General features: G+C 44.7%; 1 protein-coding gene across 1 annotated transcript in view; it reads left to right on the top strand.

The window, feature by feature from the left end:
- Positions 1-25,977, top strand: part of LOC135574087 (1,4-alpha-glucan-branching enzyme-like) — a 109,456-nt gene extending 83,479 nt beyond the window's left edge. Inside the window, exon 6 of the mRNA XM_065024964.1 lies at positions 25,819-25,977. Within this exon, the coding sequence (XP_064881036.1) occupies positions 25,819-25,881 (63 nt within the window). The 3' untranslated portion in view covers positions 25,882-25,977. The remainder of the gene's footprint in view (positions 1-25,818) is intronic.
- Positions 25,978-27,219: the final 1,242 nt, after the last annotated feature.

The following is a 27,219-nucleotide window of genomic DNA, read 5'->3' on the forward strand; positions in this document are numbered from 1 at the left end:
GCTGGAAAGTTGAGAAGTCTTTTTTAACCAGGAAGTGGCTGGGGTCAGGGGTTGAGTTCATCCTTTATTTAACAAAAGTCAGGCTAATTTAGAACACCTTCATTTAACTGTCAGGACTGTGAGAACATCTTTCTTCAAAGTTGAGGAAGCTAGTTGAGAACCCTTTCAGGCATATTTTCAACCAGGTAGTCTTTCTGAGAACACCTTTATTGAACCAGGTGATGCCCCTTTCTGAGAAGAACGCCAAGAGTTGTGGCTCTTCGATTGCCTTCCACAGCTCTTTCAAGTCCTGATCAGCTCTCTTGAACGTTTCTGCATTGTCTGGTTTAGATTACCTTGCATAATACTCTCCTTGAGATGAATCTTTTCAGAACTAACAGGATTTTTTTATTTCACCTTTATTTAACCAGGTAGGCTAGTTGAGAACACCTTTATTTAACCAGGTAGGCTAGTTGAGAACACCTTTATTTAACCAGGTAGGCTAGTTGAGAACACCTTTATTTAACCAGGTAGGCTAGTTGAGAACACCTTTATTTAACCAGGTAGGCTAGTTGAGAACACCTTTATTTAACCAGGTAGGCTAGTTGAGAACACCTTTATTTAACCAGGTAGGCTAGTTGAGAACACCTTTATTTAACCAGGTAGGCTAGTTGAGAACACCTTTATTTAACCAGGTAGGCTAGTTGAGAACACCTTTATTTAACCAGGTAGGCAAGGTGAGAACACCTTTATTTAACCAGGTAGGCTAGTTGAGAACACCTTTATTTAACCAGGTAGGCTAGTTGAGAACACCTTTATTTAACCAGGTAGGCTAGTTGAGAACACCTTTATTTAACCAGGTAGGCTAGTTGAGAACACCTTTATTTAACCAGGTAGGCTAGTTGAGAACACCTTTATTTAACCAGGTAGGCTAGTTGAGAACACCTTTATTTAACCAGGTAGGCTAGTTGAGAACACCTTTATTTAACCAGGTAGGCTAGTTGAGAACACCTTTATTTAACCAGGTAGGCTAGTTGAGAACACCTTTATTTAACCAGGTAGGCTAGTTGAGAACACCTTTATTTAACCAGGTAGGCTAGTTGAGAACACCTTTATTTAACCAGGTAGGCTAGTTGAGAACACCTTTATTTAACCAGGTAGGCTAGTTGAGAACACCTTTATTTAACCAGGTAGACTAGTTGAGAACACCTTTATTTAACCAGGTAGGCTAGTTGAGAACACCTTTATTTAACCAGGTAGGCTAGTTGAGAACACCTTTATTTAACCAGGTAGGCTAGTTGAGAACACCTTTATTTAACCAGGTAGGCTAGTTGAGAACAAGTTCTCATTTACAATTGCGACCTGGACCAAGATAAAGCAAAGCAGTGTGACACAGACAACAACACAGAGTTACACATGGAGGAGTAAACAGTAAACAAGCCAATAACACAATAAACAAGTCAATGACACAGTAGAAGAAAGAAAGTCTATATACATTGTGTGCCAAATGCATGAGGAGGTAAGGCAATAAATAGGCCATAGGAGCGAATAAATACAATTTAGTGATAAATGAGCAGATGATGATGTGCAAGTAGTGATACTGGTGTGCAAAAGAGCAGAAAAGTAAATAAAAATAAAAACAGTATGGGGATGAGGTAGGTAGATTGGGCGGGCTATTTACAGATGGACTATGTACAGCTGCAGCGATCGGTTAGCTGCTCAGATAGTTGATGTTTAAAGTTGTTGAGGGAAATAAAAGTCTCCAACTTCAGCGATTTTTGCAATTCGTTCCAGTCACTGGCAGCAGAGAACTGGAAGGAATGTGTCTGTTGACTGATCTGAGACCATCTCCAAATGCACTGCTACTGGTTACAGCACAAGTGAACAGTGCAACGTATGACTTCTTCACAGAATCATTTTCTTTCATGTATAGCGGTCCAGCAAAATCCACACCTGTGACTTCGAATGGTGGGGATTCAGTTATTCTGTCTTTTGGTAAAGGCACAGTGACCTGCTGTCTGGCCCTTGCCTTGAATCTCTTGCACACTATACATCTTATCACTGTGCTCTTGACTAGCTGCCTAGCACGCAAGATCCAGTATCGTTCTCTGATTTGTACTAGAGTGACTCTTGCTCCAGAATGCATCCCTTTCTCATGGTGGTACTGTATCAGTATATGTACTTGTTGGACAGAGGTGCTGCTCTCTGAATGTGAAGTTGGACTGTTGCTGTCTTCCTCCTACACAGAGTAGTTTGTGTTCGTCCAGGAACTGTTTCAGTTCTCTCATTTTTACAGTCATTGTTTAGTCTTTTTCCTGCCTTCAGTAGTTTGATCTCCTGACTGAAACTCTGTTTCCTGACTGAAACTCTGCCTTTCAAGCTCCAACATGGGTTCAGTGATGTCTGTGCTGTTTGCTGTGAGCTGTACAGTAACCTGGCAACTGGACTTGAGTTCTGTTTTTACCTCCTGGAACCTTGTTATCGTCTGTCATTAAAAGTTCCAACACCCACCGTTAGTGTTGGAAACTGTGATTGGTATCGAGCCGTTTTTCCATGGACATTTTTACTGACCGTATTGACATTGCGATGGTCCCATGTTACTCATCCTGCAGTGTGTTTTATCGTGAGAAAAATTGACTTCGATTGTGTTTAATTGTGTTATTTACTTAGTTGCTGAAACATATGTTTTTAACCCCAAAAACATGGAGAATATAATACAATCCTTGCTTTTTTGGTCCATAGAAATTCCATAGAATGTTTTGCTGTCTCAGTAGTACCCAGCCTAACACACAACACACGAGCTGGGAGCAGCATAGTTGAGGCGTAACGCCCCTTTCTCAAGGGCACAACAGCGGTAGGTAGCATATGGGATATTGAAGCCGGTAACCCTCCAGCTGCTGCCTCACAGGATTTTAACCGGCAACCCTCCGGTTACCGGCCGGTTTCTCTAACGTCAAGGTTACTGCTGCCCGCTGACAAGCCACAACCTTGTTTTCTGATATCTGATGCTTATTTTAGTCTTCAATCATTCAACGATCTGAGACGTGTTGCTACTGTTAGATGCTGAGGGAGTACAAGATGATTCTATGGACAATATATACACAATTGAGACGCACAGAGTTTATCTCTACTCTATATGCATTCCTAATGGTACCCTTGTCCTTCTATAGACACTTCGGACTCTGGTCTAAAGTAGTGAACTTTAAAGGGAATATGGTGCCATTTGGGACACATGAGGACAGATACCCCACTCTGTAGTCTAGTTGGACTGACAGGAGACAGATGTCCCACTCTGTAGTCTAGTTGGACTGACAGGAGACAGATGTCCCACTCTGTAGTCTAGTTGGACTGACAGGAGACAGATGTCCCACTCTGTAGTCTAGTTGGACTGACAGGAGACAGATGTCCCACTCTGTAGTCTAGTTGGACTGACAGGAGACAGATGTCCCACTCTGTAGTCTAGTTGGACTGACAGGAGACAGATGTCCCACTCTGTAGTCTAGTTGGACTGACAGGAGACAGATGTCCCACTCTGTAGTCTAGTTGGACTGACAGGAGACAGATGTCCCACTCTGTAGTCTAGTTGGACTGACAGGAGACAGATGTCCCACTCTGTAGTCTAGTTGGACTGACAGGAGACAGATGTCCCACTCTGTAGTCTAGTTGGACTGACAGGAGACAGATGTCCCACTCTGTAGTCTAGTTGGACTGACAGGAGACAGATGTCCCACTCTGTAGTCTAGTTGGACTGACAGGAGACAGATGTCCCACTCTAGTTCATGTTGGGCTCCTTGACGATCCACAGTAGAGAGCCTGGAGGTTCTTGGATTGTTGTGAACCTCCTCATAAAACCTTTATCTGTCCGTGTGTCTGTCTGAACATCGATCTGATTTAGTTAAATAGCTTGAAGGCAAGAGGCTCCTCTTGAAAAGCCCAGAAAAACATGTGAAAGTTAGAGGCGGCAGAAAACATATCAAAGGAAAGAAAAGACTGTAACTGCTACAGAGTAGAACACATCTCCTAAAGACATGACCAGCATTTCAATTAGTAACACTACGTCCAACATGGCAACCTATTCCCTTTATAGTGCACTACTTTTAACCAGGACCCATAGGGTTCTGGTCAAAAGTAGTGTACTACGTAGGGATGCACCCTTAAACTTTTCCACATTTTATGTATGATTCATTCTGCAGGCGTAGACTAGAATTCCATATATGCCTCACATTTTGTTTTCTCTGATGTGGAGTATCTTCTGAAAAACAGGAGGCGATTTTGAGAAGTGTTCACTCATCTTGTTTACTTTAGGGTTGCATCCCAACATAGTGCACTACTTTTGATGGACTTTGGTCAAAAAATTGTGCACTTTGAGGGAAAAGGGGGGGCCATTTGGGACTGATAATCCCAGTCTGTAATCCAATTATGTTTGAAGCTGACCACCTTTCCCTGTTCCCAAGGTAACCTGACACAATTACTATCACCCTGTAGCGCTCACATCTGAAATGATGAAGTGCTTTGAAAGGCTGGTCATGACACATCAACACCCTAGATCCACTCAATTGCCTCCAACAGATCCACAGACGATGCTTTTTCAATTGCACTTTACACTGCCCTCTCCCACCTCGACCACGACACCATAGTCAAGCTCATCACCAAACAACAGAATCCTGGACTTCCTGATGCATCGGCCACGCTGACCCTCAACACAGGGAGCCTCTCGGGTGTGTGCTTTAGTCCCCCTCCTGTGTACTCCCTGTTCACCCACGACTGCATCGTCACGCACAACGTCAACACCATCACCATCATTACGCGGCGATGAGTCAACTTACAGGGATGAGGTCAGTGACCTAGCAGTGTGGTACCCTGCTTCACGGTGGGAACTACACATGCAGAGATCATCCGTTCACCTACAGTACTCTGCATATCACAAAACACAGCGGTTGGAAACAAAAATCTTGGACTCATCAGACCAAAGGACAGATTTCCGCTGGTCAAATATCCATTGCTCGTGTTTCTTGGCCAAAGCAAGTCTCTTCTTCTTATTGGTGTCCTTTAGAAGTGGTTTCTTTGCAGCAATTCGACCATGAAGACCTGAGTCACTCAGTCTCCTCTGAACAGTTGATGTTGATGTCTGTTACTTGAACTCTGTGAAGCATTTATTTGGACTGCAATTTCTGAGGCTGGTAACTCAAATGAACTTATCCTCTGCAGCAGAGGTATCTCTGGGTCTTCCTTTCCTGTGGCGGTCCTCATGAGAGCCAGTTTCCTCAGCGCTTGATGGTTTTTGCGACTGCACCTGAAGGAACTTTCAAAGTTCTTGACATTTTCCGGATTGACTGACCTTCATGTCTTACAGTAATGATGAACTGTCGTTTCTCTTTCCTTATTTGAGATGTTCTTGCCATAATATGGACTTGGTCTTTTACGAAATAGGACTATCTTCTGTGTTCCACCACTACCTCATCACAACACAACTGAGTGGCTCAAATGCATTAAGAAGGAAAGAAATTCCACAAATTAACTTTTAACAAGGCACACCTGTTAATCGAAATGCATTTCAGGTGACTCCCTCATGAAGCTGGTTGAGAGAATGCCAAGAGTGTGCAAAGCTGTCATCAAGGCAAAGGGTGGCTACTTTGAAGAATCTCAAATATAAAATATATTTCTATGTGTTTAACGCTTTATTGGTTACTACATGACTCCATACGTGTTATTTCATAGTTTTTATGTCTTCACTATTATTCTACAATGTAGAAAATAGTACAAATAAAGAAAAACCTTGGAATGAGTATTATCCTGCCTAGTGGCTCTGTTGAGTTTCAACTCATGATAAAAAAAAAATTACGGGACTTTATTCAGCATCAGCTATCCATCCTAAAAGCTCATTAGAAAGGAGGTGTTATTCAGCATCAGCTAACCATCCTAAAAGCTCATTAGAAAGGAGGTGTTATTCAGCATCAGCTATCCATCCTAAAAGCTCATTAGAAAGGAGGTGTTATTCAGCATCAGCTAACCATCCTAAAAGCTCATTAGAAAGGAGGTGTTATTCAGCATCAGCTAACCATCCTAAAAGCTCATTAGAAAGGAGGTGTTATTCAGCATCAGCTAACCATCCTAAAAGCTCATTAGAAAGGAGGTGTTATTCAGCATCAGCTAACCATCCTAAAAGCTCATTAGAAAGGAGGTGTTATTCAGCATCAGCTAACCATCCTAAAAGCTCATTAGAAAGGAGGTGTTATTCAGCATCAGCTAACCATCCTAAAAGCTCATTAGAAAGGAGGTGTTATTCAGCATCAGCTAACCATCCTAAAAGCTCATTAGAAAGGAGGTGTTATTCAGCATCAGCTAACCATCCTAAAAGCTCATTAGAAAGGAGGTGGTATTCAGCATCAGCTAACCATCCTAAAAGCTCATTAGAAAGGAGGTGTTATTCAGCATCAGCTAACCATCCTAAAAGCTCATTAGAAAGGAGGTGTTATTCAGCATCAGCTATCCATCCTAAAAGCTCATTAGAAAGGAGGTGTTATTCAGCATCAGCTAACCATCCTAAAAGCTCATTAGAAAGGAGGTGTTATTCAGCATCAGCTAACCATCCTAAAAGCTCATTAGAAAGGAGGTGTTATTCAGCATCAGCTATCCATCCTAAAAGCTCATTAGAAAGGAGGTGGTATTCAGCATCAGCTAACCATCCTAAAAGCTCATTAGAAAGGAGGTGTTATTCAGCATCAGCTAACCATCCTAAAAGCTCATTAGAAAGGAGGTGTTATTCAGCATCAGCTAACCATCCTAAAAGCTCATTAGAAAGGAGGTGTTATTCAGCATCAGCTAACCATCCTAAAAGCTCATTAGAAAGGAGGTGTTATTCAGCATCAGCTATCCATCCTAAAAGCTCATTAGAAAGGAGGTGTTATTCAGCATCAGCTATCCATCCTAAAAGCTCATTAGAAAGGAGGTGTTTTTGGTGTAACCGTAGTGTTAAAGCCCCTTCTATGGTATTCGGTTCTGTTATTTGAAATGCAAATGAATCATTATGCGCTCTTGCCAGCCATTGATTCTTTAATGTAACATTACTTAAACGAGCCCCGATTGTAAGAAGTGATTATCTTCCATTTATTATAATAATAATAATAATAATAATATTAAGTGATGAGTCTGACTGTTTATAGGCCTAAATGATTGGAGAGCCCCTTTTGGGGTGTTGATAGGGCAGTTCCAGGATCAGGCAGTGATGTTAATTAAAGAAGTTGAACCAACTTGTGGTGTTGATAGGGCAGTTCCAGGATCAGGCAGTGATGTTAATTAAAGAAGTTGAACCAACTTGTGGTGTTGATAGGGCAGTTCCAGGATCAGGCAGTGATGTTAATTAAAGAAGTTGAACCAACTTGTGGTGTTGATAGGGCAGTTCCAGGATCAGGCAGTGATGTTAATTAAAGAAGTTGAACCAACTTGTGGTGTTGATAGGGCAGTTCCAGGATCAGGCAGTGATGTTAATTAAAGAAGTTGAACCAACTTGTGGTGTTGATAGGGCAGTTCCAGGATCAGGCAGTGATGTTAATTAATTGAACCAACTTGTGGTGCTGATAGGGCAGTTCCAGGATCAGGCAGTGATGTTAATTAAAGAAGTTGAACCAACTTGTGGTGTTGATAGGGCAGTTCCAGGATCAGGCAGTGATGTTAATTAAAGAAGTTGAACCAACTTGTGGTGCTGAAGGAGAAGATGAATTATAGTTCTATCTAAGGATCTGCTTGTACAGCCTAATAAACCTCTGCCTACGTGATATACAGTAGCTATTGTTGTAGGCCTATAGCCTAATGTAAATACAATTTCCATAAAAACGTCATATCATTGCACTGTTTGTGAGGAGAGCTTTAGTTGTGATTAGTACATTGTGTAACTTACACTACCTTGTGTCATAAATAAACTTAGATTTGATTAGCTTGAATACGTGGTTACAATATACTATATTATATATATAATATATATAAATATATTACAGAATAACAGTGACAGAGGTGAACTATCCTGAAGACAACAGGTGTAGTAGACCTTACCGGGAAATGCTTACTTACAAGCCCTTAACCAACAATGCCGTTTTAATTTGGTGTAAAGTACGTAAGGAAAAATACCAAATTATTAAATGAAGTGAGCTGAAATACGCACAAAAAAAGCTTATTTCTCTCATATTTTGTGCACAAATTTGTTTACATCCCTGTTAGTGAACATTTCTTCTTTGCCAAGATAATCCATCCACCTGACAGGTGTGGCATATCTAGAATCTGATTAAACAGCACGATCATTACACAGGTGCACCTTGTGCTGGGGGGGCAATAAAAGGTCACTCTAAATGCCACCGATGTCTCAAGTTTTGAGGGATCGTGCAATTGGCATGCTAACTGCAGGAATGTCCACCAGAGCTTTTGTCAGATAATGTCATGTTCATTCTACCATAAGTTGCCTCCAACATCGTTTTAAAGAATTTGGTGGTATGTCCAACCGGCCTATATATATATATATATATATATATATATATATATATATATATATATATATATATATATACACTATATTTACCTACCTCTAGGCTGCTATATATACACTACATGACCAAAAGTATGTGAACTCCTGCTCGGTGAACATCTCATTTCAAAGTCATGGGCATTAATATAGAGTTGGTCCCCTCCATTGCTGCTATAACAGCCTCCACTCTTCTGGGAAGGCTTTCCACTAGATGTTGGAACACTGCTGCTATAACAGCCTCCACTCTTCTGAGAAGGCTTTCCACTAGATGTTGGAACACAGCCTAACACTCCACTCTTCTGAGAAGGCTTTCCACTAGATGTTGGAACACTGCTGCTATAACAGCCTCCACTCTTCTGGGAAGGCTTTCCACTAGATGTTGGAACACTGCTGCTATAACAGCCTCCACTCTTCTGGGAAGGCTTTCTACTAGATGTTGGAACACTGCTGCTATAACAGCCTCCACTCTTCTGGGAAGGCTTCCAACTAGATGTTGGAACATTGCTGCTGGGACTTGCTTCTATTCAGCCACGAGCATTAGTGAGGTCAGGCACTGAAGTTTGGAGATTAAGCCTGGCTCGCAGTCGGAGTTCCAAATCATCCCAAAGGTGTTCGATGGGGTTGAGGTCAGGGCTCTGTGCAGGCCAGTCAAGTTCTTCCACATCGATCTCGTCAAACCATTTCTGTATGAACTTCACTTTGGGCAAGTTGAAACAGGAAAGATCCTTCCCCAAACTGTTGCCACAAAGTTGGAAGCACATAATCATCTAGAATGTCATTGAATGCTGTACCATTAAGATTCCCCTTCAGTGGAACTAATGGGCCTATCCCGAAACATGAAAAACAGACCCAGACCATTATTCCTTCTCCACCAAACTTTACAGTTAGCCCTATGCATTGGGGCAGGTAGTCTTCTATTGGCATCCGCCAAACCCAGATTTGTCTGTCGGACTGCCAGATAGTGAAGTGTGATTCATCACTCCAGAAAACAGATTTCCACTGCTCCAGAGTCCAACGGCAGCGAGCTTGACACCCCTCCAGCAGATGCTTGGCATTGCGCATGGTGATCTTAGTCTTGTATTCGGCTGCTCGGCCATGGAAACCCATTTCGTGAAATTCACGACGAGCAATTATTGTGCTGATGTTGCTTCCAGAGGCAGTTTTGAACTCGGTAGTGAGGGTTGCAACTGAGGACAGATGATTTTTAACGCTCTTCAGCACTTGGCGGTCCTGTTCTGTGAGCTTGTGTGGTCTACCACTTCGGGGCTGAGCCGTTGTTGCTCCTAGACGCTTCTACTTCACAATAACAGCACTTACAGTTGACCGGGGCAGCTCTAGCAGAGCAGAAATTTGACAAACTGACTTGTTGGAAAGGTGGCATCCTATGATGGTGCCACGTTAAAAGTCACTGAGCTCATCAGTACGGGCCATTTTACTGCCAATGTTTGTCTATGGAGATTGCATGTCTGTGTGTTCGATTTTATACACCCGTCAGCAACGGGTGTGGCTGAAATAGCGGGTGTGCACATACTTTTGTAAATATAGTGTATTTATTTGGTTTGTCAATCTATAATTTTTTTATGTAATTTGTTGTAATTAAATATAATTTATTTAGATATATTTTCCAGAAACAGTTTTACCAGCTCTGTGTATTGTCAAATTGAAAAAGGTGAGGGAGGGCAGCTATCTGCACCCCAGCAGCACCACTATGCCCCTGGGCCTGTTACAATACATCAATCATGACAGATATGATGAATATCCCCTTTGTTAGACCAGATTTGATGAATCCAATCCTTCTATCCCCCACAATCTGCATTCCATTGACTAACCCTAACCCTAACTAACCCTAACTTAACCCCCACTATCTGCATTCCATTGACCTCTTTACGACATATATAGGTTATATTCCAATATCCACTAACCCTAACTCATACAGTCCAATAGAATATAGATTATATTCCACTAACTCATACAGTCCAATAGAATATAGGTTATATTCCACTAACTCATACAGTCCAATAGAATATAGGTTATATTCCACTAACCCTAACTCATACAGTCCAATAGAATATAGGTTATATTCCACTAACCCTAACTCATACAGTCCAATAGAATATAGGTTATATTCCACTAACCCTAACTCATACAGTCCAATAGAATATAGGTTATATTCCACTAACCGTAACTCATACAGTCCAATAGAATATAGGATATATTCCACTAACCCTAACTCATACAGTCCAATAGGATATAGGTTATATTCCACTATCCACTAACCTTAACTTTTCTGTAAACACTGTAGTACACTACTTTTGACCAGGAAAGGTGCTTTGGGCCCATACATGTAGGACTCTTGTCAAAAGGTGTGGCCTATGTAGGGAATAGGGTGCCACTTTTGATGCACAATCATAGTCACAGCTCCCTTTCTAAGGTACGCCTGCCAGATGGGGTTTAAAAAAGAAACTGGAATGATCCTTTTCCCTGATTTACAGTCCTAAGGAACCATGTTAAGGAACCATGTTAAGGAACCATGTTAAGGAACCATGTTCAGGAACCATGTTCAGGAACCATGTTCAGGAACCATGTTCAGGAACCATGTTAAGGAACCATGTTCAGGAACCATGTTAAGGAACCATGTTCAGGAACCATGTTCAGGAATCATGTTAAGGAACCATGTTAAGGAACCATGTTCAGGAACCATGTTCAGGAACCATGTTAAGGAACCATGAACAGGGAGTACAGGAGAGGGCTCAGAACGCACCCTTGTGGGGCCCCAGTGTTGAGGGGTGGAGATGTTGTTACCTACCCTCACCACCTGGGGGCGGCCCGACACGAAGTCCAGTACCCAGTTGCACAGGGCGGGGTCGAGACGCAGGGTCTCGAGCTTGATGACGAGTTTGGAGGGTACTATGGTGTTAAATGCTGAGCTGTAGTAGATTAACAGCATTCTCACAGGTATTCCTCTTGTCCAGATGGGTTAGGGCAGTGTGCAGTGTGGTTGTGATTGCGTCATCTGTGGACCTATTGGGGACCTACTGTGGGCAAATTGGAGTGGGTCTAGGGTGTCAGGTAGGGTGGAGGTGATATGGTCCTTGACTAGTCTCTCAAAGCACTTCATGATGACGGAAGTGAGTGCTAGTAGTCGTTTAGATCAGTTACCTTAGCTTTCTTGGGAACAGGAACAATGGTGGCCCTCTTGAAGCATGTGGGAACAGCAGACAAGGATTGATTGAATATGTCCGTAAACACACCAGCCAGCTGATCTGCACATGCTCTGAGGGCGCGGCTGGGGATGCCGTCTGGGCAGGCAGCCTTGCGAGGGTTAACACGTTTAAATGTTTTACTCATGTTGGCTGCAGAGAACGAGAGCCCGGTTTTGGTAGCAGGCCGTGTCAGTGGCACTGTATTGTCCTCAAAGCGGGCAAAAAAGTTATTTAGTCTGTCTGGGAGCAAGACGTCCTTGTCCGCGACGGGGCTGGTTTTCTTTTTGTAATCTGTGATTGACTGTAGACCCTGCCACATACCTCTTGTGTCTGAGCCGTTGAATTGAGATTCTACTTTGTCTCTATACTGACGCTTAGCTTGTTTGATTTCCTTGCGGAGGGAACAGTTACACTGTTTGTATTCGGTCATGTTTCCGGTCACCTTGCCCTGGTTAAAAGCAGTGGTTCACGCTTTCAGTTTCGCGCGAATGATGCCATCAATCCACGGTTTCTGGTTTGGGAATGTTTTAATCGTTGCTGTGGGTATAGCATTGCCGATACACTTTCTAATGAACTCGCTCACCGAATCAGCGTATTCGTCAAGATTGTTGTTGGATGCAATGCGGAACATGGTTGCGGATAACACTACAGTGGTAGGCTTGATTACCAACAACGACGAGACGGCCTACAGGGAGGAGGTGAGGGTGGGTAATTCAGGAAAATAACCTCAAACTAACGTCCAAAACAAAGGAGATGATTGTGATTACAGGAAACACAGTGTGGGATTATATCCACATCGACGGGACAGTAGTGGAGAGGGGAGTTTTATCTACATCACGGACAAACTGAATTGGTCCACCCACACAGACAGCTTGGCGAAGAAGGAGCAGCAGCGCCTCTTCCACCTCAGGAGGCTGAAGAAATTTGGCTTGTCATCAAAAGCACTCAAACAGTGTGGGATTATCTACAGACGCACAATCAAGAGCATCCTGTCGGGCTGTATCACCGCTGATTACAGACTGCTCCGCCCACAACTGCAAGGCTCTCCAGAGGGTAGTGAGGTCTGCACAACGCATCACCGGGGCAAACTACCTGCCCTCCAGGACACCTACACCACCCGATGTCACAGGAAGGCCATAAAGATCATCAAGGACAACAACCACCCTAACTGCCTGTTCACCCCAGACAATCATCCAGAACGAGGTCAGTACAGGTGCATCAAAGCTGGGACCGAGAGACTGAAAAACAGCTTCTATCTCAAGGCCAACAGACTGTTAAACAGCCATCACAAACATTGAGTGGCTGCTGCCAACATACTGACTCAACTCCAGCCACTTTAATAATGGAAATTGATGTAAAAATGTATCACTAGCCACTTTAAACAATACCACTTAATATGTTGTTTACATACCTTACATTACTCATCTCATATGTATATGTATATACTGTACTCATTTAAACTGCTGCATCTACTGCATCTTGCCATCTTTATGTAATACATGTATCACTAGCCACTTTAAACTATGCCACTTTATGTTTATATACCCTACATTACTCATCTCATATGTATATACTGTACTCTATACCATCTACTGCATCTTGCCTGTGCCATTCTGTACCATCACTCATTCATATATCATAATGTACATATTCTTTATCCCTTTACACTTTTGTGTATAAAGTAGTAGTTTTGGAATTGCTAGGTTAGATTACTCGTTGGTTATTACTGCATTGTCGGAACTAGAAGCACAAGCATTTCGCTACACTCGCATTAACATCTGCTAACCATGTGTATGTGACAAATCAAATTTGATTTGATTTAAGGGTGTGGGATTATCTAACCCTGATTACAGACCTAACGGTGTGGGATTATCTAACCCTGATTACAGACCTAACGATGTGGGATTATCTAACCCTAACCCTGATTACAGACCTAACAGTGTGGGATTATCTAACCCTGATTACAGACCTAACAGTGTGGGATTATATAACCCTGATTACAGACCTAACGGTGTGGGATTATCTAACCCTGATTACAGACCTAACGGTGTGGGATTATCTAACCCTAACCCTGATTACAGACCTAACAGTGTGGGATTATCTAACCCTGATTACAGACCTAAAGATGTGGGATTATCTAACCCTGATTACAGACCTAACAGTGTGGGATTATCTAACCCTGATTACAGACCTAACAGTGTGGGATTATCTAACCCTGATTACAGACCTAACGGTGTGGGATTATATAACCCTGATTACAGACCTAACAGTGTGGGATTATCTAACCCTGATTACAGACAGTGTGGGATTATCTAACCCTGATTACAGATTAACAGTGTGGGATTATCTAACCCTGATTACAGACCTAACAGTGTGGGATTATCTAACCCTGATTACAGACCTAACAGTGTGGGATTATCTAACCCTGATTACAGACCTAACAGTGTGGGATTATCTAACCCTGATTACAGACGTAACAGTGTGGGATTATCTAACCCTGATTACAGACCTAACAGTGTGGGATTATCTAACCCTGATTACAGACCTAACGGTGTGGGATTATATAACCCTGATTACAGACCTAACAGTGTGGGATTATCTAACCCTGATTACAGACCTAACAGTGTGGGATTATATAACCCTGATTACAGACCTGTGGTGCTGGGATTATCTAACCCTGATTACAGACGTAACAGTGTGGGATTATCTAACCCTGATTACAGACCTAACAGTGTGGGATTATCTAACCCTGATTACAGACCTAACCGTGTGGGATTATATAACCCTGATTACAGCTGGTGTGGGATTATCTAACCCTGATTACAGACCTAAGGATGTGGGATTATCTAACCCTGATTACAGACCTAACAGTGTGGGATTATATAACCCTGATTACAGACCTAACAGTGTGGGATTATCTAACCCTGATTACAGACCTAACAGTGTGGGATTATCTAACCCTGATTACAGACCTAACAGTGTGGGATTATCTAACCCTGATTACAGACCTAACAGTGTGGGATTATCTAACCCTGATTACAGACCTAACGGTGTGGGATTATATAACCCTGATTACAGACCTAACAGTGTGGGATTATCTAACCCTGATTACAGACCTAACAGTGTGGGATTATCTAACCCTGATTACAGACCTAACAGTGTGGGATTATCTAACCCTGATTACAGACGTAACAGTGTGGGATTATCTAACCCTGATTACAGACCTAACAGTGTGGGATTATCTAACCCTGATTACAGACCTAACGGTGTGGGATTATATAACCCTGATTACAGACCTAACAGTGTGGGATTATCTAACCCTGATTACAGACCTAACAGTGTGGGATTATATAACCCTGATTACAGACCTAACGGTGTGGGATTATCTAACCCTGATTACAGACGTAACAGTGTGGGATTATCTAACCCTGATTACAGACCTAACAGTGTGGGATTATCTAACCCTGATTACAGACCTAACAGTGTGGGATTATATAACCCTGATTACAGACCTAACGGTGTGGGATTATCTAACCCTGATTACAGACCTAACGGTGTGGGATTATCTAACCCTGATTACAGACCTAACAGTGTGGGATTATATAACCCTGATTACAGACCTAACAGTGTGGGATTATATAACCCTGATTACAGACCTAACAGTGTGGGATTATATAACCCTGATTACAGACCTAGCACTAACGGACAATCTGTTTCTCTTTGTTCTCACATGGATTCTGAATATGTCTCCAATGTTGTTAATTTGGTCTGATATCATGTGTGTTGACAGATCACAGGTTCGACACAGTGGTAGTCTTTGGTCTGATATCATGTGTGTTGACAGATCACAGGTTCGACACAGTGGTAGTCTTTGGTGTGATATCATGTGTTGACAGATCACAGGTTCGACACAGTGGTAGTCTTTGTCTAAACAGGTGCAGTAATTCATTATGATCCCCTCTGTATCCGCATCCCAAATAACAATCTAATCCCCCTTATATATAGTGCAGTTACCTATGGGCCCTGGTCAAAACTATTGGACTAAATATAGGGATTAGGGTGCCATTTGGGATGTCTCTCTGTGCTAAGTGGAGCTGTGGAGACTCCCACTGTAACTATTTCATTAGACATGAGAGTAATGTGTTTGTGTTTCAGCAGCATGGGGTTGTGTGTGTTGTGCTCTTGCTTCCGTGGTGCCAAGCTGTAGCCAAAGCAAAAAGTCCCCCGTCAGTAAGACTCAGCGCCATTAACTAGGCAAGACGGTTAAGAACAAATTCTTATTTTACAACGACGGCCTAAACCGGCCAAACCGGGGGTGTGTGTGTGTGTGTGATGCTGAGGATGGGCTGGGATGCTGGGGTGTGTGTGTGCTGAGGATGGGCTGGGATGCTGGGGTGTGTGTGTGTGATGCTGGGGTGTGTGTGTGTGTGATGCTGGGGTGTGTGTGTGATGCTGAGAATGGGCTGGGATGCTGGAGTAAGTGTGTGATGCCGGGTTATGTGTGTGATGCTGAGGATGGGCTGGGGTGCTGGGGTGTGTGTGTGATGCTGGGGTGTGTGTGTGATGCTGAGGATGGGCTGGGGTATGTGTGTGATGCTGGGGTGTGTGTGATGCTGAGGGTGTGTGTGTGATGCTGAGGGTGTGTACCGTGTGATGCAGACAGATGGGCTGGGGGTGTGTACAGTATGATGCAGACAGATGGGCTGACCCCATGGGAGCAGAGCACTGCACAGTGTGTGTGTGTGTGTGTGTGTGTGTGTGTGAGTGAGATGCGGAGAGACAGCTCGGGGAGTTCAGTGGGTGACTGAATTGCTTACAGCTCTGCACACAGTTTGAATCTGTCACTTCTGCTCTGGGAGGAGGATGCTATGGTTTATGTCTAGGAGGAGGATGCTATGGTTTATGTCTAGGAGGAGGATGCTATGGTTTATGTCTAGGAGGAGGATGCTATGGTTTATGTCTAGGAGGAGGATGCTATGGTTTATGTCTAGGAGGAGGATGCTATGGTTTATGTCTGGGAAACATACTTCTGAAGGATTTTTGTGCATCCCAAAATGGCAACCTATTCCCTATGTAATGCACTACTTTAGGCCAGGGCCAGAAAATGTTCTGTTGAAAAGCAGCGCACTATAATAAGGAATAGGGTGCCAAGTAGTGCACTATATAGGGAGTAGGGTGCCAAGTAGTGCACTATATAGGGAGTAGGGTGCCAAGTAGTGCACTATATAGGGAGTAGGGTGCCAAGTAGTGCACTATAATAGGAAATAGGGTCCCAAGTAGTGCACTATTTAGGAAATAGGGTCCCAAGTAGTGCACTATATAGGAAATAGGGTCCCAAGTAGGGAACTATATAAGAAATAGGGTCCCAAGTAAGTGCACTATATAGGGAATTCACTGCACTGTTATTATTATTCACTGCACTGTAGTGCTAAAGTGTGCCTGCCTGTTTTAGTTACAGCAGTTCCATGAACCCTCGGTTTTGTGAAAATTGAATTAGACTTTCGTCTCTCTGTCGATGTGTGCAAATTTAATACGATTGTCTTGTGATTTTGTGTAAATGGATGTCTTTTGGAGAGTGGTTTAGAAATTGCATCTGGTAAAGCTTTACCTTTATCGTTGATCCACTCACACACCCACTACACACCCACCACACACCCACCACACACCCACCACACACCCACTACACACCCACTACACACCCACCACACACCCACTACACACCCACCACACACCCACTATACACCCACCACACACCCACTACACACCCACACCACACACCCACTACACACCCACACCACACACCCACTACACACCCACTATACACCCACCACACACCCACCACACACCCACTATACACCCACTACACACCCACCACACACCCACTATACACCCACTACACACCCACTCACACACTCACCACACACCCACTATACACCCACTCACACACCCACCACACACCCACTACACACCCCCCACACACCCACTACACACCCACCACACACCCACTACACACCCACCACACACCCACGCACACACCCACTCACACACTCACCACACACCCACTACACACCCACCACACACCCACACACACCCACTCACACACACCCACTCACACAACCACCACACACCCACTATACACCCACCACACACCCACTCACACACCCACTACACACCCACCACACAACCACCACACACCCACCACACAACCACCACAAAACCACCACACACCCACCACACAACCACCACACAACCACCACACACCCACCACACAACCACCACACAACCACCACACACCCACCACACAACCACCACACAACCACTACACACCCACCACACACCCACTACACACCCACCACACAACCACTACACACCCACCACACAACCACTACACACCCACCACACAACCACTACACACCCACCACACAACCACTACACACCCACCACACAACCACTACACACCCACCACACACCCACTACACACCCACACACACACCCACCACACAACCACCACACAACCACCACACACCCAACCACCACACAACCACTACACACCCACCACACACCCACTACACACCCACCACACAACCACTACACACCCACCACACAACCACTACACACCCACCACACAACCACTACACACCCACCACACAACCACTACACACAACCACTACACACCCACCACACAACCACCACACAACCACTACACACCCACTCACTCACACACCCACTACACACCCACCACACACCCACTACACACCCACTCACACACTCACCACACAACCACTATACACCCACTACACACCCACCACACACACAACCACCACACAACCAGCACACCCCCACTCACACAACCACCACACAACCAGCACACACCCACTCACACAACCACCACACAACCAGCACACACCCACTACACACCCACTACACACACCCACGCACACACCCACTCACTCACACACCCACCACACACCCACTCACCCACCACACAACCACCACACACCCACGCACACACCCACTCACACACACCCACCACACACCCAACACACACCCACTACACACCCACTACACACCCACTCACACAACCACCACACACACACCCACTACACACCCACTCACACAACCACCACACAACCAGCACACACCCACCCACCACACACCCAACACACACCCACTACACACCCAACACACACCCACTACACACCCACTCACACACCCACCACATACCCACTCACACACCCACCACACACCCACTCACACAACCAGCACACACCCACTCACACACCCACTCACACAACCACCACACAACCACCACACACCCACCCACCACACACCCACCACACACCCACTCACACAACCACCACACACACACCCACCACCCACCCACCACACACCCACCCACCACACACCCAACACACACCCACTACACACCCACTACACACCCACCACACACCCACTCACACACCCACCACACACCCACTCACACAACCACGACACAACCACCCACCACACACCCACCACACAACCAGCACACAACCAGCACACAACCACCACACACACACCCACCACCCACCACACACCCACCCACCACACACCCACCCACCACACACCCAACACACACCCACTACACACCCACCACACACCCACTCACACACCCACTCACACAACCACGACACAACCACCACCACACACCCACTCACACAACCACCACACAACCACCACACACACCCACCACACACCCACCATACACCCACTCACACAACCACCACACAACCACCACACACACACCCACCACCCACCCACCACACACCCACCCACCACACACACACCCAACACACACCCACTACACACCCACCACACACCCACTCACACACCCACCACACACCCACTCACACACCCACCACACACCCACTCACACAACCACGACACAACCACCACACACACAACCACCACACAACCAGCACACAACCAGCACACACCCACCACACACTGCAGCTAGAGCAAGGCAATGTCTGATGAGTTTTAAGTTGGATAAAGAGGTTATCTGGGACATGTGATTCAGCCGTTCTATTTGTTAGAAAAACCTTTTTAATGTGATGTTTACTCAGACAAGGACAGGCATATTTAACTTGAACAACTAGACAGCTTCTCTAGCTGCTGCATACCAAGCATTAGCACCTGTAATTCTCAGAGGGCAATACAACGGAGAGAGTAGATATTCCTAGAGGGTAATAGAATGGGTGGATATATATTCCTAGAGGGTAATAGAATGGGTGGATATATATTCAGAGGGTAATAGAATGGGTAGATATATATTCAGAGGGTAATAGAATGGGTAGATATTCTCAGAGGGCAATAGAATGGGTAGATATATATTCAGAGGGTAATAGAATGGGTAGATATTCTCAGAGGGTAATAGAATGGGTAGATATATATTCCTAGAGGGTAATAGAATGGGTGGATATATATTCCTAGAGGGTAATAGAATGGGTGGATATATATTCCTAGAGGGTAATAGAATGGGTGGATATATATTCAGAGGGTAATAGAATGGGTAGATATATATTCAGAGGGTAATAGAATGGGTAGATATTCTCAGAGGGTAATAGAATGGGTAGATATATATTCCTAGAGGGTAATAGAATGGGTAGATATTCTCAGAGGGTAATAGAATGGGTAGATATATATTCAGAGGGTAATAGAATGGGTAGATATATATTCAGAGGGTAATAGAATGTGTAGATATATATTCAGAGGGTAATAGAATGGGTAGATATTCTCAGAGGGTAATAGAATGGGTAGATATATATTCAGAGGGTAATAGAATGGGTAGATATTCTCAGAGGGCAATAGAATGGGTAGATATTCTCAGAGGGTAATAGAATGGGTAGATATATATTCAGAGGGTAATAGAATGGGTAGATATATATTCAGAGGGTAATAGAATGGGTAGATATATATTCAGAGGGTAATAGAATGGGTAGGTATATATTCAGAGGGTAATAGAATGGGTAGATATATATTCAGAGGGTAATAGAATGGGTAGATATATATTCAGAGGGTAATAGAATGGGTAGATATTCTCAGAGGGTAATAGAATGGGTAGGTATATATTCAGAGGGTAATAGAATGGGTAGATATATATACAGAGGGTAATAGAATGGGTAGGTATATATTCAGAGGGTAATAGAATGGGTAGATATTCTCAGAGGGTAATAGAATGGGTAGATATATATTCAGAGGGTAATAGAATGGGTAGATATATATTCAGAGGGTAATAGAATGGGTAGATATATATTCAGAGGGTAATAGATTGGGTAGATATTCTCAGAGGGCAATAGAATGGGTAGATATATATTCAGAGGGTAATAGAATGGGTAGATATATATTCAGAGGGTAATAGAATGGGTAGATATATATTCAGAGGGTAATAGAATGGGTAGATATTCTCAGAGGGTAATAGAATGGGTAGATATTCTCAGAGGGTAATAGAATGGGTAGATATATATTCAGAGGGTAATAGAATGGGTAGATATATATTCAGAGGGTAATAGAATGGGTAGATATATATTCAGAGGGTAATAGAATGTGTAGATATATATTCAGAGGGTAATAGAATGGGTAGATATTCTCATGCAGCCATGTTTATTCTCCCTCTATCCACCAAAGACCGATAGATGCCAGAATCCCAGTTTATGGCTCCTGGTTGACAGATTCTTCAATGTTTTATGTTGTCTATGTTCATTATCAGTGTTTCATGTTGAATGTGTTCATTATCAGTGTTTCATGTTGAATGTGTTTAATATCTAGAAACAAAGCACCGTTGTCAATATGCTTCACATGTATTTTTGTCTTGATTTAAAGAGGAACATTTTCACTCCCGGCAAGAACTTTCAACTACAGTAATGCAATTTATTTTCAGATATAATACTATGTAGTAATTTCACAAAGCACATAACAAGGAGTCATTAAACCTGCCCAAAACATGGAGGGAAATCCCTACTTTAAATGTATTCAAACACAAAAAATCAACAAAAAACTTAGATCTGAGGTTTTCCATCAGGAAGAGTGAACTAGTGACTGCTGTGTGCCGGTTCAGTGTGACTGCTGTTGGTCGGTTCAGTGTGACTGCTGTGTGCCGGTTCAGTGTGACTGCTGTGTGCCGGTTCAGTGTGACTGCTGTTGGTCGGTTCAGTGTGACTGCTGTTGGTCGGTTCAGTGTGACTGCTGTTGGTCGGTTCAGTGTGACTGCTGTGTGCCGGTTCAGTGTGACTGCTGTTGGCCGGTTCAGTGTGACTGCTGTTGGCCGGTTCAGTGTGACTGCTGTTGGCCGGTTCAGTGTGACTGCTGTGTGCCGGTTCAGTGTGCTGCTGTTGGCCGGTTCAGTGTGACTGTGTGCCGGTTCAGTGTCGGTTCAGTGTGACTGCTGTTGGCCGGTTCAGTGTGACTGCTGTTGGTCGGTTCAGTGTGACTGCTGTGTGCCGGTTCAGTGTGACTGCTGTTGGTCGGTTCAGTGTGACTGCTGTTGGTCGGTTCAGTGTGACTGCTGTGTGCCGGTTCAGTGTGACTGCTGTTGGTCGGTTCAGTGTGACTGCTGTTGGCCGGTTCAGTGTGACTGCTGTTGGCGGTTCAGTGTGACTGCTGTTGGCCGGTTCAGTGTGACTGCTGCTGTTGGCCGGTTCAGTGTGACTGCTGTTGGCCGGTTCAGTATGACTGCTGCTGTCGGCCGGTTCAGTATGACTGCTGCTGTCGGCCGGTTCAGTGTGACTGCTGTTGGCCGGTTCAGTGTGACTGCTGCTGTCGGCCGGTTCAGTATGACTGCTGTTGGCCGGTTCAGTATTACTGCTGCTGTTGGCCGGTTCAGTATGACTGCTGCTGTTGGCCGGTTCAGTATGACTGCTGCTGTTGGCCGGTTCAGTATGCCTGCTGTTGGCCGGTTCAGTGTGACTGCTGCTGTTGGCCGGTTCAGTGTGACTGCTGCTGTTGGCCGGTTCAGTGTGACTGCTGTTGGCCGGTTCAGTATGACTGCTGCTGTTGGCCGGTTCAGTGTGACTGCTGTTGGCCGGTTCAGTGTGACTGCTGTTGGCCGGTTCAGTGTGACTGCTGTTGGCCGGTTCAGTGTGACTGCTGTTGGCCGGTTCAGTGTGACTGCTGTTGGCCGGTTCAGTGTGACTGCTGTTGGCCGGTTCAGTGTGACTGCTGTTGGCCGGTTCAGTGTGACTGCTGCTGTTGGCCGGTTCAGTGTGACTGCTGCTGTTGGCCGGTTCAGTGTGACTGCTGTTGGCCGGTTCAGTGTGACTGCTGTTGGCCGGTTCAGTGTGACTGCTGTTGGCCGGTTCAGTGTGACTGCTGTTGGCCGGTTCAGTGTGACTGCTGTTGGCCGGTTCAGTGTGACTGCTGTTGGCCGGTTCAGTGTGACTGCTGTTGGCCGGTTCAGTGTGACTGCTGCTGTTGGCCGGTTCAGTGTGACTGCTGTTGGCCGGTTCAGTGTGACTGCTGTTGGCCGGTTCAGTGTGACTGCTGTTGGTCGGTTCAGTGTGACTGCTGTTGGCCGGTTCAGTGTGACTGCTGTTGGTCGGTTCAGTGTGACTGCTGTTGGTCGGTTCAGTGTGACTGCTGTTGGTCGGTTCAGTGTGACTGCTGTCGGCCGGTTCAGTGACTGCTGTCGGCCGGTTCAGTGTGACTGCTGTCGGCCGGTTCAGTGTGACTGCTGTCGGCCGGTTCAGTGTGACTGCTTTCGGCCGGTTCAGTGTGACTGCTGTCGGCCGGTTCAGTATGACTGCTGCTGTTGGCCGGTTCAGTGTGACTGCTGTTGGCCGGAGCCCTATGGGTAGTGTCCTACTGTTGACAGGAGCCCTATGGGTAGTGTACTACTGTTGACCAGAGCCCTATAAGTAGTGTACTACTGTTGACCAGAGCCCTGTGGGTAGTGTACTACTGTTGACCAGAGCCCTATAAGTAGTGTACTACTGTTGACGAGAGCCCTATGGGTAGTGTACTACTGTTGACCAGAGCCCTATGGGTAGTGCACTAGTATAGACCAGAGCCCTATGGGTAGTGTACTACTGTTGACCAGAGCCCTATAGGTAGTGTACTACTGTTGACCAGAGCCCTATGGGTAGTGTACTACTGTTGACCAGAGCCCTATGGGTAGTGTACTACTGTTGACCAGAGCCCTATAAGTAGTGTACTACTGTTGACCAGAGCCCTATGGGTAGTGTACTACTGTTGACCAGAGCCCTATGGGTAGTGCACTAGTATAGACCAGAGCCCTATGGGTAGTGTACTACTGTTGACCAGAGCCCTATGGGTAGTGTACTACTGTTGACCAGAGCCCTATGGGTAGTGCACTAGTATAGACCAGAGGCCTATGGGTAGTGTACTACTGTTGACCAGAGCCCTATGGGTAGTGTACTACTGTTGACCAGAGCCTTATGAGTAGTGTACTACTGTTGACCAGAGCCCTATGGGTAGTGTACTACTGTTGACCAGAGCCCTATAAGTAGTGTACTACTGTTGACCAGAGCCCTATGGGTAGTGTACTACTGTTGACCAGAGCCCTATAAGTAGTGTACCACTGTTGACTAGAGCCCTATGAGTAGTGTACTACTGTTGACCAGAGCCCTATGAGTAGTGTACTACTGTTGACCAGAGCCCTATGAGTAGTGTACTACTGTTGACCAGAGCCCTATGGGTAGTGTACTACTGTTGACCAGAGCCCTATGGGTAGTGTACTACTGTTGACCAGAGCCCTATAAGTAGTGTACTACTGTTGACCAGAGCCCTATGGGTAGTGTACTACTGTTGACCAGAGCCCTATGGGTAGTGCACTAGTATAGACCAGAGCCCTATGGGTAGTGTACTACTGTTGACCAGAGCCCTATGGGTAGTGTACTACTGTTGACCAGAGCCCTATGGGTAGTGTACTACTGTTGACCAGAGCCTTATGAGTAGTGTACTACTGTTGACCAGAGCCCTATTGGTAGTGTACTACTGTTGACCAGAGCCCTATGAGTAGTGTACTACTGTTGACCAGAGCCCTATGAGTAGTGTACTACTGTTGACCAGAGCCCTATGGGTAGTGTACTACTGTTGACCAGAGCCCTATGGGTAGTGTACTACTGTTGACCAGAGCCCTATAAGTAGTGTACTACTGTTGACCAGAGCCCTATGGGTAGTGTACTACTGTTGACCAGAGCCCTATGGGTAGTGCACTAGTATAGACCAGAGCCCTATGGGTAGTGTACTACTGTTGACCAGAGCCCTATGGGTAGTGTACTACTGTTGACCAGAGCCCTATGGGTAGTGCACTAGTATAGACCAGAGGCCTATGGGTAGTGTACTACTGTTGACCAGAGCCCTATGGGTAGTGTACTACTGTTGACCAGAGCCCTATAAGTAGTGTACTACTGTTGACCAGAGCCCTATGGGTAGTGTACTACTGTTGACCAGAGCCCTATAAGTAGTGTACTACTGTTGACCAGAGCCCTATGAGTAGTGTACTACTGTTGACCAGAGCCCTATTGGTAGTGTACTACTGTTGACCAGAGCCCTATGAGTAGTGTACTACTGTTGACCAGAGCCCTATGAGTAGTGTACTACTGTTGACCAGAGCCCTATGAGTAGTGTACTACTGTTGACCAGAGCCCTATGAGTAGTGTACTACTGTTGACAAGAGCCCTATGAGTAGTGTACTACTGTTGACCAGAGCCCTATTGGTAGTGTACTACTGTTGACCAGAGCCCTATGAGTAGTGTACTACTGTTGACCAGAGCCCTATTGGTAGTGTACTACTATTGACCAGAGCCCTATGAGTAGTGTACTAGTATAGAACAGAGCCCTATGGGTAGTGTACTACTGTTGACCAGAGCCCTATTGGTAGTGTACTACTGTTGACCAGAGCCCTGTGCAGTATGTAGGGAATAGGGCGCCATTTGAGAAGCACCCTAGAGGGCCATCTCATGATGATTTAGGAATATTTAACCTGCAGTTGACTTTCTTATGAACATGTCTCCTCTCTCTTCTTCCCTCTCCACCCCCCTCCCCCCCTCCCCTTTACCTCTCCTGTGTCTCTCTCCACCCCCACCCCCTCCCCTTTACCTCTCCTGTGTCTCTGTCCACCAGGTGTACGTCCCCTGCAGGACAGCTCTGATCCTGGGTAATGACGACACCGAGTCCTGTTATTAGAGCTCTGCTACTACTGACGCTCGCTACCAGCAGAAACAGACGCCCAGCTGGCGCCAACCTCAAGTGTTATCAACCAATCACTGTCCGTTTTTTTTTTTTTTTTTTTTTTTCAGTGTCAACCAACCAAACGCCACTAATGCCCCCCCCCCCCCGCCCCATTTCCCTCCCACCCTTCCCCATTTATCACAACTTTTGTGAGTTCCTATGTTTTTTCCATACACCTTTAACAATAGTTAGTAGATGATCATATTAACATAATCTGTCATCTGTAACGCAGCATGGTGTTTCCCACTATGACCGAGTCGGGGCCTTGCTATGACCGAGTCGGGGCCTTGCTATGACCGAGTCGGGGCCTTGCTATGACCGAGTCGGGGCCTTGCTATGACCGAGTCGGGGCCTTGCTGAATAGCTGATTATATGTTCAACTAATATGATGTAACTCAGGATGAGGGTTGCAGAATTCCACTAACTTTCCCCCAAAGGTCCCAGGTTGGAAGATTTCAGGAATCAGAGAAGAATAAAGCAGGAAAACCTGGGCATTTTTTTTTTTTGGGGGAGTTCCCGTAATTCTGCCATTTACACAGTATATATCGTTCATATTTTGAGTCCATCCACCCACCACTAGTTTGCCAAGCCTTGGTATGACACCTACAACACTTGAAAAGAAACCGTGGTACAGGGATATGGTAATGCTAATATGCTAACATAAAGTATTACTTGTGGTACAGTAATGCTAACATGCTAACATAAAGTATTACTTGTGGTACAGTAATGCTAACATAAAGCATTGCTTGTGGTACAGTAATGCTAAATGCTAACAAAGTATTACTTGTGGTACAGTAATGCTAACATATAGTATTACTTGTGGCACAGTAATGCTAACATGCTAACATAAAGCATTACTTGTGGTACAGTAATGCTAATGCAGTTAGCAATAGTACTACCTTCTCCACTGATTCCAGCATGCACAGGCTTGTAATAATATTATTTTACATATATTGCATTAAGATCGGTGTGCTATTTATATAAAAATAAAATATGCATGCAATTTTTGATGTACAATTTAATGCTTATGATTTTGTATTTAAATGCCAACAATGTTTTGCAATTGGCCATCTGAAAGTGTATACTATGAGAGTGTATACTATTTAAAAGTGTATACTATAAGAGTGTGTACTATTTAAAAGTGTATACTGTAAGAGTGTATACTATTTAAAAGTGTATACTATAAGAGTGTGTACTATTTAAAAGTGTATACTATAAGAGTGTGTACTATTTAAAAGTGTATACTATAAGAGTGTGTACTATTTAAAAGTGTATACTATAAGAGTGTGTACT

Source organism: Oncorhynchus nerka, linkage group LG11, assembly GCF_034236695.1.
Source record: "Oncorhynchus nerka isolate Pitt River linkage group LG11, Oner_Uvic_2.0, whole genome shotgun sequence".
Lineage (NCBI taxonomy): Eukaryota > Metazoa > Chordata > Actinopteri > Salmoniformes > Salmonidae > Oncorhynchus > Oncorhynchus nerka.